This window comes from Myotis yumanensis, unplaced genomic scaffold, assembly GCF_028538775.1.
Source record: "Myotis yumanensis isolate MYYU_CA2020_CCGP unplaced genomic scaffold, mMyoYum1.0.hap1 SCAF_8, whole genome shotgun sequence".
Taxonomy (NCBI): Eukaryota; Metazoa; Chordata; class Mammalia; order Chiroptera; family Vespertilionidae; genus Myotis; species Myotis yumanensis.
The window spans coordinates 49554139-49570860 of record NW_027223759.1 but is presented as its reverse complement, the minus strand read 5'-3'; the positions used below and the strand labels follow the sequence as shown (position 1 = coordinate 49570860).

At 37.8% G+C, this 16722-nt stretch overlaps 1 protein-coding gene and 1 long non-coding RNA gene across 5 annotated transcripts in view; one reads left to right on the top strand and one right to left on the bottom strand.

Moving 5' to 3' along the window:
* Window positions 1–16722, bottom strand: part of SCN9A (sodium voltage-gated channel alpha subunit 9) — a 128091-nt gene that overhangs the window by 40943 nt on the left and 70426 nt on the right. For all 4 annotated transcript variants that reach the window (XM_070422827.1, XM_070422824.1, XM_070422826.1 and 1 more), the window contains 5 exons: window positions 14024–14153; window positions 12566–12804; window positions 10347–10520; window positions 7656–8012; window positions 6095–6571 (listed from right to left, as the gene is read on the bottom strand). In XM_070422827.1, coding sequence (XP_070278928.1) covers window positions 6095–6571; window positions 7656–8012; window positions 10347–10520; window positions 12566–12804; window positions 14024–14153 — 1377 coding nt within the window. The remainder of the gene's footprint in view (window positions 1–6094; window positions 6572–7655; window positions 8013–10346; window positions 10521–12565; window positions 12805–14023; window positions 14154–16722) is intronic.
* LOC139015269 (uncharacterized) overlaps window positions 1–16722 on the top strand; it is a 99084-nt gene that overhangs the window by 79885 nt on the left and 2477 nt on the right. The window lies entirely within an intron of this gene.

The following is a 16722-nucleotide window of genomic DNA, read 5'->3' as shown; positions in this document are numbered from 1 at the left end:
TTATACAAAACTTTGATTATATAAAATTTGGAAGCTTTCACTGACTTCCTTTCTCAGCTAGCTCCTTCACAACTTCCATATAATATTTCAAAACATTAAAGAATTATCAAGTAAAGTATCTGCATTTGTCTTGAGAAGGAATGAATGGGGATCTTTCTGTGAGGAAATTTTTACACAGGATGTTTTCCTGTCTGCTGAGCACACAAGATGAGCAAATTCACTTAAGCCGGCCTTGGGAAGTGATTGCATTTGTCAAAAGAGCAGTAAGGACGAGTTGGGGTGTATGAGTCACAGTGAGTAAAGGAGCTCTGAGAGCTGCAAGAGTCTACTTTATGTACTTTAACATCATATGAGGCTGTTATATGTTGGAGAAATAAGCTGGATAGAAATCTAAAAATCTAAAGATTTTAGAGAGAAACCTTTTCTCTCTAAAATTTACATATACTTCTAAAATCAATGTTACAACTCGGTAAAATGGCTCTTTTGTTTTCATCTTTAAAGCAGAGAAGGAAGCAATCTATAATAGGTACAAACAAAGGGAATGTCTCTCTGACCCTCTAAGAATGAGCTCTCCATTTTAAAAAATTAATTTTTAATTTAGTTTTTTAGAGCTTTCAGTTTGAGGCATGGTACAATAAAAAAACAACAACAACAACAAACAAAAAACAACAACACACACTTTTTAAGAACTTAGTTAAGCCAGATGCCAATTACATTCAATTACTGCAGCTGGGTGAAAGACTTTTTTTCTAAGCAACTATTAGCAAAATGCCTGGAGCATGGTAGATCTCAATAAATATTTAATGAATGAATGGGTGCATTTCATGCTTCATTTAAGGCTCATACTGATGAAGGGATTCACTGCCAATGGTAAAAATCAGTGCACTGTGTTGCTAACATTTGCTGGTGCTGAGAGGACTGCACGGGCCTCTGGAGGGGCTGATTCTTAGAGGGGCTGTGGTTCTGGGTCTGTGTTCCAGGAAGCAGGGGCAGAAATCTTACTCTCATGGGTCCAAGGGGATGACAGTATATCTATCTCGATTCTGAGACAAACTTCATCTTCAGAAAAATGTGAATGTTCTATTGCCAATACTTTCCTCACAACTGTTTAAGATATTTTATTTGGCACTTTATTTGAACTCGTACTTGGGGTCATTTTCTGGTAAGGTGTTTTATTATAAAACTAGTGGCCCAGTGCATGAATTTGTGCACATTGAAAGGAAAATAATTAGAAGAAATATTTTAATATCGCTATTCACACTTTCTCTATAATCGAAGTGTCATCCAAATTCATGATCAACAATGACAGATCAAAACACATGTGTGCTATTGGCGCCAGCAAGAGCTTTATATGTATTGTGCATGTGCAAGTCAACTTAGCCCTTTATAGATATAGAATAAACTTTCTTAATTAGACCTGCTTTCTGAGTTAGCTAAACTTTTTCTAGCCCAGTGAAGCACCCTAACTTCTCTTTCAGGTAACTGTCAGCAACACAGCAATAAATAGCAACACGAAGCAGATTATTATTGTAGATCACACAGGGAGAACAAAGGATAAAATATTTAACTGCAGCAGTATTTGACTATATTCTGCACAGTGAGAAAACCTGAAGTCATTTTCAAGGTCCACCATTTCTTACTTCTTTTCAGTTGGGTCAAGTTTCTAAGCTTTCTAAATCTCCGTTTTCCAGCTAATGAAAAGAAAATAGGACTCCACCAATTCTCCTATCTACCTACTCCAGGACTTCTGTGAGGATCAACTGAGGTGAGGCAGGGGAAAACATTTCACAGCCATTTGGTTAAAGTGTAAATGTTTCCACCTGGCTATAAAGCAAGTCGTGTTCCTGGGCTGAAGAAACTGCAAGGAGGCTATTCGCTTGGGAGAGGAAGCCGGATGTTGCTATGTCACATCATTACCTGGCACCCACAGCAACCATTTCTAGGTTGGGCTAGGGAGGCTGTGGGCCGCATTTTGCGCTATGGGTCTCGGCAGCATTGGCTGTGATTTGGTGGGCTGTCACTCCGGAGTGGTGGCAGGGCTTGTGTCCCACTTGGGGGAAGCCGAGTGCTGCTTTGTGGGTGCCAGGTCCGCAGTGCCGTTTTTCTGTAAATGGCCAGTGTGCGTCAGGGAAGCTCCTGCATTGAGCATCTGCCCCCTGGTGGTCAGTGTCCGTCATAACAACCAGTCGGAAGGTGGGAGGGACACTTAGCATATTAGCCTTTCATATATATAGCTATTTTACCTCATTCTGGAGTGTACATTTAACTGTCTGTCGGGACAAGGGAACCTGCCTATCTGAGAGCTGATACTAGAAGAGGATGGAAAATTCTTCATACAATATATTGGGAAAATAGGGTACTCGGTCATAAAAGACAGGGTTTTGTTTGTTTTGTTTTGTTTTTGTGGAGGGGGAAAGAGAGAAAGTTATCAAAGGTCAAAAATGTTCTTTCCCCCTGTTCAAAATGTTCAAAATGCAGATTCTTTTAAAAAATATGTTTTTATTGATTTCAGAGAAAGGAAGGGAGAAGGAGGCAGATAGAAACATCAATGATGAGAGAGAATCATTGACTGGCTGCTCCTGCATGACCCCTACCGGATATGGAGCTGGAAATCGGGGCATGTGCCCTAATAGGGAATCCAACCATGACCTTCTGGTTCATGGGGTGTCACTCAACCACTGAATCATACTGTCTAGGCTAAAATGCAGATTCTTTTTTTTAAAATATATTTTTATTAATTTCAGAGAGGAAGGAAGAGGAAGAGAGAGATAGAAACATCAATGATTAGAGAGAATCATTGATTGGTTGCCTCCTGCACGTCCCCTACTGGGGATCGAGCCACAACCTGGATATGTGGCCTTAACTGGAATTGAACCCCAGACTCTTCAGTCCTCAGGCTGACGCTCTATCCACTGAGCCAAAATGGCAAGGGCAAAAAATGCAGATTCTTAAGCAGTCACTGAATAAAGATAATGATATCTCAAAAGCCTGGATCAAAAGAAGACAGGGGTGAATTTAGGTTCATTTCCTATGGCAATTCAATCCAGCACAGCGGCCACTGGGAACACTGCAGATAAGGATAAGGTGCTGAGGTGGCATCCCAACTTACGGCGGGAAGAATTTAAAGGATGTGGCTGATAATGGAGGAAATAAAATGGAGTTAAGCATTGCTAAGAAAGTCACTTAAAATAGAGTTGGGTAGTCACTGAGGAAGTGGGGCCTATGCATATCTCATGTGTTAGTTCTCAGAACTGCTACTGAGTTGCTAAACTCAGCTCAAGGCCAAGCCATAACCGCCTGGAAAAGCAACTGCTGCCTGGACTTAACTTCCTCTTGGTAGTTTCTGCCAACCTCATTTGCATATCGGAACTAACCAATCCCGATTAACCTCACCAGCAATCCTTCATTTACATGGGGAACCTAAATGAAAACGGCACTTATTTTTTTTCTTTAAAAACCCCGCCTTTCTTTGTTCTCTTCTGAGTGCAATTTGGATTGCTACCTGAATCTGTGCCTACAGGACTGCATTCCTTTTTGCTCAAATTAATGCTTATTGTAAACTTCTTCTTTAGTTAACATGTCCCAGGACAGGCATTTGTAACAAGCTCCCTGTGTGTCTTTACACACTAAAATTGTGAACCACAGATCTATATCATGCTACCTCTCTTAAATTTAATTAGTAGCAAATAGCTCCTTATAGTGTGTACATGCCTATTCAATTTCATACCTATAATAATTATTAATTGGACACTTACTCTCCAACAGCAACTTTTATAATTATTAACATACATTCCTTAATCTTCATTACAATTTTAATTTGTATATGAGGAAACAAAAAAAGGGAGAGGTTTGAAATTCTCAAGATCATAGAGTTAGTAAATATCAAAGCTAGGACTTAGGGCAAGTATTCTAACCATACCTCAAGGTAGTGCTTAAGACTTAAATAACCTACTTATATAGAATCAGGCATTAATTTTTGCTGGGTAATTAAGATTCTTGGGCAAGGTTCATCAAGAAAATGGTAATCACTATTTCCAAGATATCTCAGACATGAAAATATAAAAAAGTTATACGGAGGGAATAGCAGTTAGAACATCTGGCAACTCAGGTGGGAGTTGAAGATTAGGGGAATTAGAGCAGAGGAGTTAACAAGGAAGAGTAAGAGAAACACTTTAGATAAAGGAAATCAGCATTGTTTAGTGGTTCAAATTGAGAAAGGAAACCAAAACCAAGTGGTACATAGAAACATTTAAATCTCAAGCAATTGGAGAGACACTCTAGACATAGGGTTTCCCAGTTGATGACCACTTAATATTATATCTAAGCTATTTCCTATAAATCTTGAACTTTCATTATTTCTCAAGTCCAGTGTATAGTCAAGTAGGTTTGAATGTACACAAGATGACACACTCTGAGAAATGTCATAGAAAATGTTTCATCAAGACCAAACTTCAAAGTCAATAATTTTAAATGAACTTCTTTTAGATGGTAATGAATTCAATAATAAACACAAAAATCCACACCTTTTGAACTTTGGAGATATTACTTCTCCTATGGAAGGTTTTAAAAATAAAATATTGGGGGATGAGGACACATATGTAATGCCTTAATCAATAAAGAAATTTTAAAAATTTAAAAATTTAAAAAAAGAAAAAAAAGAAAAAGAACATATTTTATTTCTTACTTTGACACCCTGGAAATAACTTATTTGACTACTTAGAAACATATATTCCTAATTTATTTAATTATCTATTCACTCAATAAGTATCGAACATTTACTATGCACCTAGTACTGGTCATATGGCCAGTACACACACACACACACACACACACACACACACACACACACACGTGTATCTTTATTGCAAAATCCACTATAAATTTATGGAGGTCAAGTTTAATATAGGGGTAAGCAGATAGAAGGCACTTGGTAAATACCTGTCAAATACTTTCAAATGTGATCTAAAGAAAGGAAAAATATTAAAATGATATTTTAAAAGTTTAAACAGATGCCCTTAAATGTCATAAAATCACTTATGATTATTATATTTCATATTAATAAAAAATAGCTCAATAATACTTTGAATGTATGCAACCAGGTGAAGGGAAGGATGATGCAAAAAGTTTTAATTAGAGATTCCTGTTCTCAATAAGTTTATAGTAGTCTTTGATGCATGCAATCATTTCTCAAAAAAATTAAAATACAAGAGTAAATAGTAAAAGCAGAAAGAAGCATAATATTGTGTGGGGTTCAAAATAAGGAGAGATCACAGCTTCTTGGGGAGAAAGCAGAAATATGTAATTCTGAATACTTTCTAAGCATTTTATATGCATTAATTCATTTAACCCTTATCATCCCTACAATGTAAGGACTAATACTTTTACTGACGGGGAAGCTGAAGGCTATGTCTTTAAAGATGTGTGCAGGAGACTGGGGACTAAGGGTACTTCACCGAGTGACATGATTAGGACTGAACCTCAGTAAAACTAACCAAATCATTAGACTAGGAAAAATGGGAGGCAGAGACACCAGTAGGAACTCTACTTGGAATGGTTTTGGCAAGAAATAGTGAGTTCAAAGGCAAAGGTGATGGAGAGGACCAGTGATTCAAGGGACACTGTGGAACAGGGGTCCTCAAACTTTTTAAACAGGGGGCCAGTTCACTGTCCTCAGACCGTTGGAGGGCCGGACTATAGTTAAAAAAAAAAAACTACGAACAAATTCCTATGCACATTTGCACATATCTTATTTTGAAGTAAAAAAACAAAACAGGAACAAATACAATATTTGTATTTGCATGTGGCCCGTGGGCCGTAGTTTGAGGACCCCTGCTGTGGAAGAAAACTCTATGACTTTATAACTGATAGTGAACTAGGGTTAAAGATACCTGGTACTTTCAAATCAATAATTATGAACCACTAAGCAAAACCTTACCAGATACACCTTCAGGAAGCTGCTTTGTAAACTCGCACACACAAAAACTACCCTTCAGAATGAAATATGAGGAAGAATTTATAACACAAAAATCTGAACTTTTGATTCATTTAATACGAATTAATAATATGAAACATAATGTGTATAAAACAATCTTACCCCTTTGCTGTATTCACTATCTGAATCACTGCTAAGTTCCTCAGTGTTCATAATCTCCAAATCAGATTCTCCAGTTGCAATTGGCACAGTCACTGTGAGGCTGGGATTATCAATAAATGAATGAAAATCACTTTCTCCCATCAAGTATTTGTCCATGTTCCTTCCAATACCACTTATTTTATCTTTTTCCTTGTGGAAATCGTGATCTTTGTTCATTTCAGCAAGTGTACGGTTAGAGATATCGTTTTCCTTCTTGCTATTTGGATCTCCTGCTTGTCGTGGCTCTTTGGAAATCTTTGGCCTTTTGGAAAATGTCATTAGAATAAATTCACGTAAGCTCTGTTTCATGTAATTTATTCCCTTCTTAATTCTGGCCACTGCTATCTGGAGGTTGTTTACATCAGTTTCCTCGTCACTTGCTGTAAGATTATCTGAACTAAATGAGCTCAATAATAAAGCCAGAAATAGGTTGAGGACCTATATCAGGGTCGGGGTGGAAAAAGCGGGAGACATGAAAAAAAGAATATTAAGTACACTTTTCTGAAATAAAGGTAAAAATCCACCCCAGCAATGAAGAACCATGCACTTCTCCACTCATAGACAAGAACATGAGAGAGGGGGAGATGAGAGGTGAGACTCCTCAATGATCTCTCCTTAGACCAGCTCCTGTGAACTCTGGGAGCTCAGCCATACTCTTGAAGGACTAGACTAGCCTAAGGCGCAAAGAGCACTCCCTTTACCAATATCGTTTTCACTCTGAAGTTCATTCCTGCAGCAGGAAGCCCTTGGTCAAATTTCCTTTTATGGACCTAATAAGCCCCGTTAATGTTTTCCTGTAATTAATATAAGTTACCAGTGAGAAACAAGTAGAACAAGAAAACTGTGACTACTGACTATTGTGCCGAAGTAACTTAGGCCAACTCACTTTTCCCAGAAGATAAATGTTACTTGTTGCAACAAATGGAACATGTCATACTTGCAGACCTCCTGTAATAAAATATTCTGTCCAAGAATTGTGCCAGCTTGCAACTTAATGAAGCTTTTAAAGCAGAGAAAAAGGTTTGCCCATTGAACCCAATTCAAATGAGATAATGGCATTAGGATCTGGGTGGCTTCAATGCCAATCATTTTGGCCCTAAATGATCTAAAAGAGGTCGGTACAATTATCCCTGAAGCAAAATCCTGTTTGTGTGCAAAACCATTTCTGTTGTTCTTCCCTGAGGTAGGGTCTAGGTGAACTCAACATTGTAAAAAATAAGGATTCTCACAGAGGGCTGAAAATGTGTATATTATATTGGTTAGTAATCAACTTTGTAAATTATGCTTCTGTCATCTTTCATTAGCAAAATCTTGTAACCAAAAATAAGTATGGTTAGCTGGCAGGAAAATTAAGACAATATTTTATTGTCTTTCCTGTTATTCCTATATTAAAATAATTAATATTCTATTACAATTAATAGTTTTAGTTCTAATTAATTCTAAATTATAAAATAACTTGTCATATCCTCATATAACAATTTTCTATGGAGAATTTTAAATGTGTGAACTTCTGAGTACATACCACTAGGTTTCCAATGACCATGACCATCATGTAAACAATAAGGCACATGGCTTGACCAGCAACCTCCATGCAGTCCCACATGGTCTCTATCCACTCTCCACACAGCACACGGAACACAATCAGGAAGGAGTGGAAGAAGTCATTCATGTGCCAACGTGGGAGTGTACAGTCATCATTGATTTTGCAGACACATTCTTTATAGTTTTTACCAAAGAGCTGCATGCCGACCACAGCAAAAATGAAGACAATGATGGCCAACACCAAGGTGAGGTTTCCCAGGGCCCCCACTGAATTACCAATGATCTTTATCAGCATGTTCAGTGTTGGCCAAGATTTTGCCAATTTGAAAACTCGGAGCTAAAAGCAAACACAAAGCATAATATTAATTATTATGCCAAGTTTTAATGTTTCCAAGCTTGAATTTTATTCCAGATATTAAGTTCTAAAATATTGTCATTACCTAGCAAAAAATTAATTATTTGTATTTTTAATTTTCATCTACTTACAGTATTTCTGTTATTTTGTTATACTTGCTCCAATATAATGACCATACGCTTTTAAGGAAGTGTGTAATTTTAGTTCAAGATTGCTATGGATGTCTCTTTACATGGTTTCAGATATAGAGTTAATAATTTATTAATCCTTAATTCTATTTTCTGATACTTTTCATAAAATTTTAATGCAGACATGGAGATAAAGTCCAAACTGTTAGAGAAAAAAGCTTTAAAAAGTCTTTACTTTTTTTTGTATTCTTGTTATTAGACAACAATTGTTTGGGGAACAATTACTTAATTTTTAATTATAAAATCCACAAAGTATTGAATATATTATAATGGCTGAAATTCTTTAAACCAGAAGCTTTTTACCAGGAAATAAATACTGTCCCACAAGATAAAGATATATTTTCTATTATACTAGTACTAGAGGCCCGGTGCACAAAAATTTGTGCACTCGGGGGGCAGGGGAGGGGGGTCCCCCAGCCCGGCCTGTGCCCTCTCGCAGTCTGAGAGCCCTCGGGAGATAACGACCTGCTGGCTTAGGCCTGCTCCCGGGTGGCAGAGGGCACGCCCAATCCCTAAGTGCAGCCCCTGGTCAGGCTCAGAGCAGGGCCGATTGGGGAGTCGGGGCGCCGCCCCGTCATGCACAGAGCAGGGCGGATCTGGAGGTTGTGATGCCACCCTCAGTCACGCTCAGGGTAGGGCCGATTGGGGGGTTGGGGCACCGCCCCCTGTCACACTCAAGGCAGGGTCGATGGGGAGGTTGTGGCACCACCCCCTGTCACGCACAGAGCAGGGCCGATCAGGGGGTTGGGGCGCTGCCCCCTGTCACTCACAGAGCAGGGCCCATCAGAGGGGTTGGGGCGCTGCACCCTGTCACACTCAGGGCAGGGCCAATGGGGAGGTTATGGCTCTACCCTGTCACACACAGAGCAAGGCCCGTGGAGGGGGGTTGGGGTGCCACCCTCTATCACCCACAGAGCAGGGCCGATCAGGGGGTTGGGGCGTCACCACTGTCACACTCGGGGCAGGGCCGATGGAGAGGTTATGGCTCTACCCTGTCACACACAGAGCAGGGCCCGTTGGGGGGGTGGGCGCCGCATCCTGTCACACACAGAGCAGGGCCGATCAGGGGGTTGGTGCGCTGCACCCTGTCAAACACAGAGCCGCAGGGCAATCAGGGGATTGGGGAGTTCCCCCCTATCAGGCACAGAGCAGGGCTGATCAGGGGGTTGGGGCGCCTTCCCCTGTCATGAACAAAGCAGGGCAGATAGGGAGGTTGTGGCCCCGCCCCCTGTCACACACAGAGCCGCAGGGCAATCAGGGGGTTTGGGCGCTGCACCCTGTCACGCTGATCCCGGTGCTGGGAGCCTCGCTGCTCTGCTGATCCGGGTGCTGGGAGGCATATTACCCTTTTACTATATAGGATAGAGGCCTGGTGCATGGGTGGGGGCCGGCTGGTTTGCCCTGAAGGGTGTCCTGGATCAGGGTGGGGGTCCCCACTGGGGTGCCTGGCCAGTCTGGGTGAGGGGCTGAGGACTATTTTCCGGAATCGAGTGACTGAAGCTTCCAACCGCTCCTTATTTTCTTTTTTATTATTCTGGGCCAGCTTTAGCTCTGAGGCCTCGCTGCTGAAAACATCAATACAAAGTTTCGGTCCGCTGGCTTTCAGTCCGGCTGGTTTCTGGTGTTTTGTTTAGCTTCTTATTTGCAACATAGTACATAGTTGCTTAGAGTTGCAGCTGAGAGGCCGGCAAGTGAGCCGGGGAACGTTGGAGTCCTCCTTCACTGCAGCAAGCAAGACTCATGTTCGCTTCCAGCTGCCTGGCTGCCGGCCGCCATCTTGGCTGACAGTTAATTTGCATATACTCACTGATTAGCCAATGAAAAGGGTAGCAGTCGTACGCTAATTACCATGTTTCTCTTTTATTAGTGTAGATAATATAACTGAAAATATTTTTTATTATATTAGTATATACAACTGAATATATCTTCAAGATCCTAAAATTAAATATCCATGTGGCTTTGAACTCCTAAAGTACATTAGTTACTGAATAAATTTTATTTAATTAGATATCAGGACTTAATCTTTTCTTTTGAGTCAAACCTCCAAAGTTTTTAAATAATATTAATCCAGAAACAAAGAAACATCTTTTTAAATACAGAATATAAGGTAAGGTTGGTCTATATTTACCAGTCTGAATGATCGAAGAACTGACAAGCCATCCACATCTGATAGAAAAAGCTCTACTAAACTTAAAGTCACAATAATGCTGTCAAAAATATTCCATCCTACTTGGAAATACTCATATGGATCCATGGCGATTAGTTTTAAAACCATTTCAGCTGCAAAAATCCCAGTAAAGACCTAAGTAAAAAAATATAATGTTTTTATGGTATTATTAGAAGGTATGGAATCAACATAATGATGATACTTTCTTTAGCATTTACTGTGCCTTTGTCAGTGTGCTACTTTACAAATGTATGTTATTATCTCATTTAATCCTATTAATGAGGTATGATTCCTCCAGTTCTAATGCAAGCATTGAAGGGGTAAAAAGTGCTAACTCTCCTGTCAGCTCTCATTATCCTTAGATAGCACTTTAGAAAAGCATGTTAAAATTCCAGATAAATAAAACTTTCTACAACTAACAGGCACTCTTTGCAAAAAATTTATATTGTCAACAAGTTATTCTGGAAGAAAATAAAAAGAAAACATGGATACTGAGATTTTGAACCAGTCTTTTTTGCTGGTCTGACTACTCTTAGAGTAATAAAAGATATGTTGACTCACTCTTTAAAGATTTATTGATAGAAGAGGAAAAAGTGTTTAATTGACACAGTGGCAGCTAAAGCAAGACTTTCAAAGCTTTGACACAAAAGTGCATCACAAAACATCATTAATTCATGACACTGGTATCAAAGGACTCACTTAAAAAGGCAATAGTGAAAGACTTGTTCATGCATCATTCATAAACAAGGCATAATTTGACTAGAAGAAACTGACCAAAGAAATTTCAAAGGGAAATGGTTAGGTCTATAACTACATGAGTCAATCCCAAAATAATGCAGCATCAAGAAGAAAGTCAGGGGCACTCAGACTTGGGACTGTGCTAATAGATAAGAAACATAGTAAATGCTTTTTGTGTTCACAGTGGTGCAGGCAACTCAATAAGAAGGTATTGATTTTCATGATGTGAACCTCCAACAATTAGAAACTAGGTAATCCTGTCTTTTTCTAAAGGGTAATTAAAGGGAAGAAGAATGCTAACTCAGAGAGCAAATGGGGTACAAACATTCTGACTACAAAAATCTGTAAGCAATTTGGAAGAGAAGACTGAAACACTCGTTGGCTTTAAAGATCAACGGGTTTAGAACCAAGGCTAAAGCGAAATTCCCTGATACAGATGTTCACAAAGGCATCCAGAATGATTCATATTAATGAAGAATCATAAATTGGGACCCTTTGGCTGTGAAATAGAACCTCTTTCTGCTTCATGCAGATTGTCAGGAAGTAGTTTTTGTTGTTGTTTGTTTGTTTGTTTGCAATAAGGCATTGATTAAGCTAGAGTAAAACCAACACTGCACATTTAAAAGATCATTTAGCATTGATTTTCCCAATCGGATCCTATACCTTCCTGAAACCTACATGTCACCCTCTCGCTTGTCTCCTGTGTCCAGTTCAACCATTTTGGTTCCACAGTATTCTTGCACCTAAGGCTTGTTTCTGCTGATTGATTTAAAACATGATGATGATAATGACGATGATAGTAACCACAGGTTTAATTTGCTGAGTACTTACTGTATGCCAGGCTAATAAATTAAGTAGAAAGTTTAATCCTAACCCAACAATGTGATAAATGAAGTATTATCATCATGACATTATAAATGAAGAAATAGTATTATTTTATAAATGAGGTATTATATTCTACAAATGAGAAAATAAAAGATTATAGAGATTAACATATTTGTACACGGTCATATAACCAATAAGAGGCAAAATCAGCATTCAATCCAATATTTTGGGATTCTAAAGGCCCAGACACTTCACCTATTATATCAAAACAAAGCATCCATAGTTTTTCTGAAAATATGTGGTGTACGTACTTTCAAGGAAGTTGAATGTTATTATGAAATGGGTAAGAAAGTATAAAATTTTCAAAGTATTAATTCCAAGACACATACTGACAGAAAAAACAACCCACTAACAACTCCAAAAATGGTGGCTCTTTATGAAAATAGTGTTATTTATAGACCTCAACACTACTGCAAAATTATTTAAAAATAATATCTCTCACCAGAAACTTGATTCTGTACAATGCTTCATATTGTGAATTCCGAATTTGCATAATTACCTAGCTGTGTATCCTTCTAACTTAAAGAATAAAAAAGAAATGATTTCAAGCGACTCACCAAATTTCCCACAGTGAGCACATTTTTGAATTCTTCAGTCATTGGGTGATGCTCCATCGCCATGAACAACGTGTTTAAAACTATGCAAATGGTAATAGTAAGATCTACAAATGGATCCATTACAATAACATACATAAGCTTTTTAAATTTTATCCAGAATGGAGAGCAATTCCAGATCAGGAATGTGTATGCAAATCTGTACCACCAAGGTGGACACTTTTGTCTGGACTCTTCAAGTTCTGGGAGGAACAAAACAAGAGAGCATGAAGTCAATCATTTGTATGTTTTATTCCTAAAGAAATCAGCAGTACTTTTCCACACTGAAACAAGTCTTCTGGTGTAGACTTTGAAAATTTAACAGTACTGATTCCATGAAATCATAGTATTATTACATAAAATGTAACATTACATAGCATTATTACATAAAGATGTAATAATGTAATATTATTTTAGAAAAATGTAATAACCCCATCAGATGTTCATTTACTAGACCAAGCCTAAGTGAGGGGAAGGCAGTGAATTTAGTGACTGAAAACCAATACAGTATCTCTCAGAGAAACATGTATCTAATATGTGATGATAAACAAGGCAACCAATGTTTTTTTAAGGGAAAATATATATTTTCCACCGATATACCTACTTCCCCCTGTATCCTTAATCCCATGAAAACAATAGGATGATTATACTGTCTCCAGGAAAAGCTCCTGCTAGTTCACAGGTGAAAACAATCCCAGAACAAGGAGACTGGAAATAATTTATGGAGTGACTCATATAATTGATATTTCATACCATTTAGTCCACTGGCTTCTCACCTTAAATTTAGGAGGTGGGTGGAAACTTTGTCAGTGAGGTTGTAACCTTTGGAAAAGGTAGGATCTGGAGCATATTTTGGGGGGAGAAAATGGGAGCCAGCACATTATAAAAGTTGTCACCTTTTGACTCCCTTCGAATGGATATGAGAGTTTAACCACTATTATTGACATTATATTCTCTAACCTGCTTTTTCTAGAGCCTTTTCACCCTAATTTTAAGAGATGTCATGGCACATGTTAACATTTTACAATTTTATAGAATGTGCTCAGAGGCAGAATTTATCTACATTTTGAAGTATGTATCATTTTTTTTAGAGGGATGATAAACCAGAGAGAGTAGGTCAAGTTTCTAAGATTACATAATGGGAGACCCACACAGCTCTAGGTTAACCTAGATTCTTCATTAATTACCATTAAGCTATTTATCTTTGAAAGCTTGTATCATTCAATGCCTGTCTTTAATCACAAATAATTGTATCCATTTTAAGCACATAAAAATGATCCCATTAGTGACCATTGGTTATTTTTCCATTGCTTATAACCACTTTAAATTCTTTGAATTCTTCCTAAGAACTTCATGTACTGACCAGGATGTATTTGAATTTCATTTGAAAATCTGTATACTAAAGAGAATATTATTACCTACCTTCCACAGTGTTTGTCAGTATGCTTGCTCTACTCATAGCTCTTTGTCTGAGATGGGGATCATTCATCATCTCTTCAGAAAGGAGATAAGAACTGGAACGTCGCTTTTTGTGTACTTGGTTGGTTGTACCCTAAAATATGATTAATTAAAGTTTAAAATATAGAATTCTAATAAATTATAGGCATGAAATAAAATCTTGCTTACGTAGCTGTAATGAATGATTAAAAGTATACACAAGATTGCTCTGCTAAATCCTGGCTCTGCTACTTACTGGCTGCATCACAGGAGAATTATTTGACCTTTCTCTGTCTCAGTTTCATCATTAGTAAAATGGGGATAATCATAGTACTTGCCTTACATTCTTGCTTGAGGAATAAAGAAATTAACTTAGAAAATAAAAAAATAAATAAATAAGCTGCTTTTATTGTTATATTACTATTACCATCTCTATCTCTCTGGTCTCCAATGAATTCAGGTAGTTTTACCATGTAAGAAGAGTCTTACATGAAAACAACCCAAAACAAGTGTTCTTGGCAGGGGGTGGGGGATGGGGGGTGTAAAGGGGTAGAATCTCAGTATTCTCTGATAAATCTCTTTAACTATTCTTTGTTGAGGTAACAGCATTAATGGAGGCGACTGTGATGATTGTTTCTTATTGCCAAGGAAGAGCTCATCTGAGTATATGATGATAAATTACTCAGTGTGAGGAGGACAATTAAGACTGATGGGAACTGTAGCAAAATAGAGAATGTAAGCTCCATCTAAAAGTGGTGACCACTGTTTAGTTCAAAGGATTGCTGCCATGCAGGAATATGAGCTCAGTTTTACCAGGTATACTCATCTTTATGTGAAATACCTTATTTCTCAATCTCGGCAACTAATTCAAAGTTAAAACACTATGCCAGTTCAGAGCAGGATAACAATACAAACACACATGCTCACACACATACATATATACAAACAGCTATACAACTCTCCATTTATCATCACTCAATTCCTCTATCAATCTATCTGCTTGTGTGTTATGTATATATGTGTATATACACACACACACACCCCATTTACAAACATCTATGTATAGTTCTAGTATTGTTAATTTGTAGAGTTGTTTAGATACATATATATGTATATCAAAATATAGACACACAGGCATAAATATGCCCATGTGTGTATGTATGTATGTATAAGTATATGCATGTTCACAGACATATACATATTTACAGGTGGCTTTTCATAGAGATCTCTCCATCACCATGTTTTCTCTGATAGTCTCCACCTTCTGACTTTCCAGAAGCAGAGACTTCCTTTTCCCCAAGTCAGTACAAGAATTTGTTTCATTAACAATTGAAATGAACAATTTCAATTGTTTAATCAACAATTCAAATGAAATGAAAACATTTCATTTAAAAACATGAAAAGATCTCTGAAACGGATCAAATCTTTTACAGATAATATACATCAAAAAGCAAAACTCAACAAGGCTCTGCTTCCACAGAAATTGAACATGCCCATTTGATAAGGAAAACTGCCCTGACAGAGGGCCCGAAGCTGTGTCATGCAGCACAGAGGTCACATGTGACCTAAAAGCACATGCATTCATTCAAACTGAAATGTGTGTGGCCATGGCTTTGATGGAACTAGATTCTCACTTGAAATGCTACCTTGTCTGCAAATAGGAATACATGAATAAGTAGCATGAGTTCAAAGCTTGTTAGGTTAGTCAAAGACCTTGCTGGTATGAGTAAGGCAGTGAGTGGCATAGAGAGGTAACCTGGAAACTTCAGAAACTAGAGAGAGCTCACTTTCAAACCTAATCAGACCCTTTAACTACTCAGTGATTCCTAAATTCCAGAAATTTTTGCTTGGTTTTCTTTTTATGTGTGTGTTTGTATTAATGTGTGTTCTGATGTCATATTTTTATTCTTCTGATCAAGGAGTTGTTTTTTTAATTGAAAACAGTAAATTTCATTTATATGTGGGGAAAAAAGCATAGCTGTTCTAAATCATTTCTATGTTACACACACGGTGGTGGTTTAGAGCACAAGCTCTGAAACAGAGGGTCTCTGTTTGAACTTCTCGACTACCATTTATTAGCTTCATTTCTCTGTGCCTCAGTTCCCCTTTGCCAAACAGGGACAACACCATCACCTCATAGGGCTGTTATGAATACTAAGCACATGTTTGCTATTCTTATTACTATTATTAACAACTCAAATAAGATCCCTTGCATTAAGGTATAATACATATTAAGTAGTAACTTGAAAAAGATAGCAGAAGGTAGCAAATAATCCAAATTTCCTTACAAAAATGAGACTTATCAACTAATATGATCAGCATTAGCATTGCATTTTCTATGCTGACATATATCGTTTATAAATTGTTTTATAAAGGGATGATTTATAATCTTCAAGTGTAATAGTAATAGGTAAGCACCTTTTTCAAAAATGGGGGTTTTATAGTCAGTCAATCATTATGCTGTGCACCTGAAACTAATGTTAATAAATATCAATTTTACCTCAACTTTTAAAAATGGGGTTTTAAATATCTTTGAGTTATATGCCCATAGCACATAGTAAAAGGATTAAGTTAATGAGTGAAAGGTGTGTTTCTACAAAGTATTGCAAAATGCAGAGCCATTCACAGGACAGAGAAGGCCCCTCCAGCAGAAAAGACTGACTGATGCAAGACCAGGGCCGAGC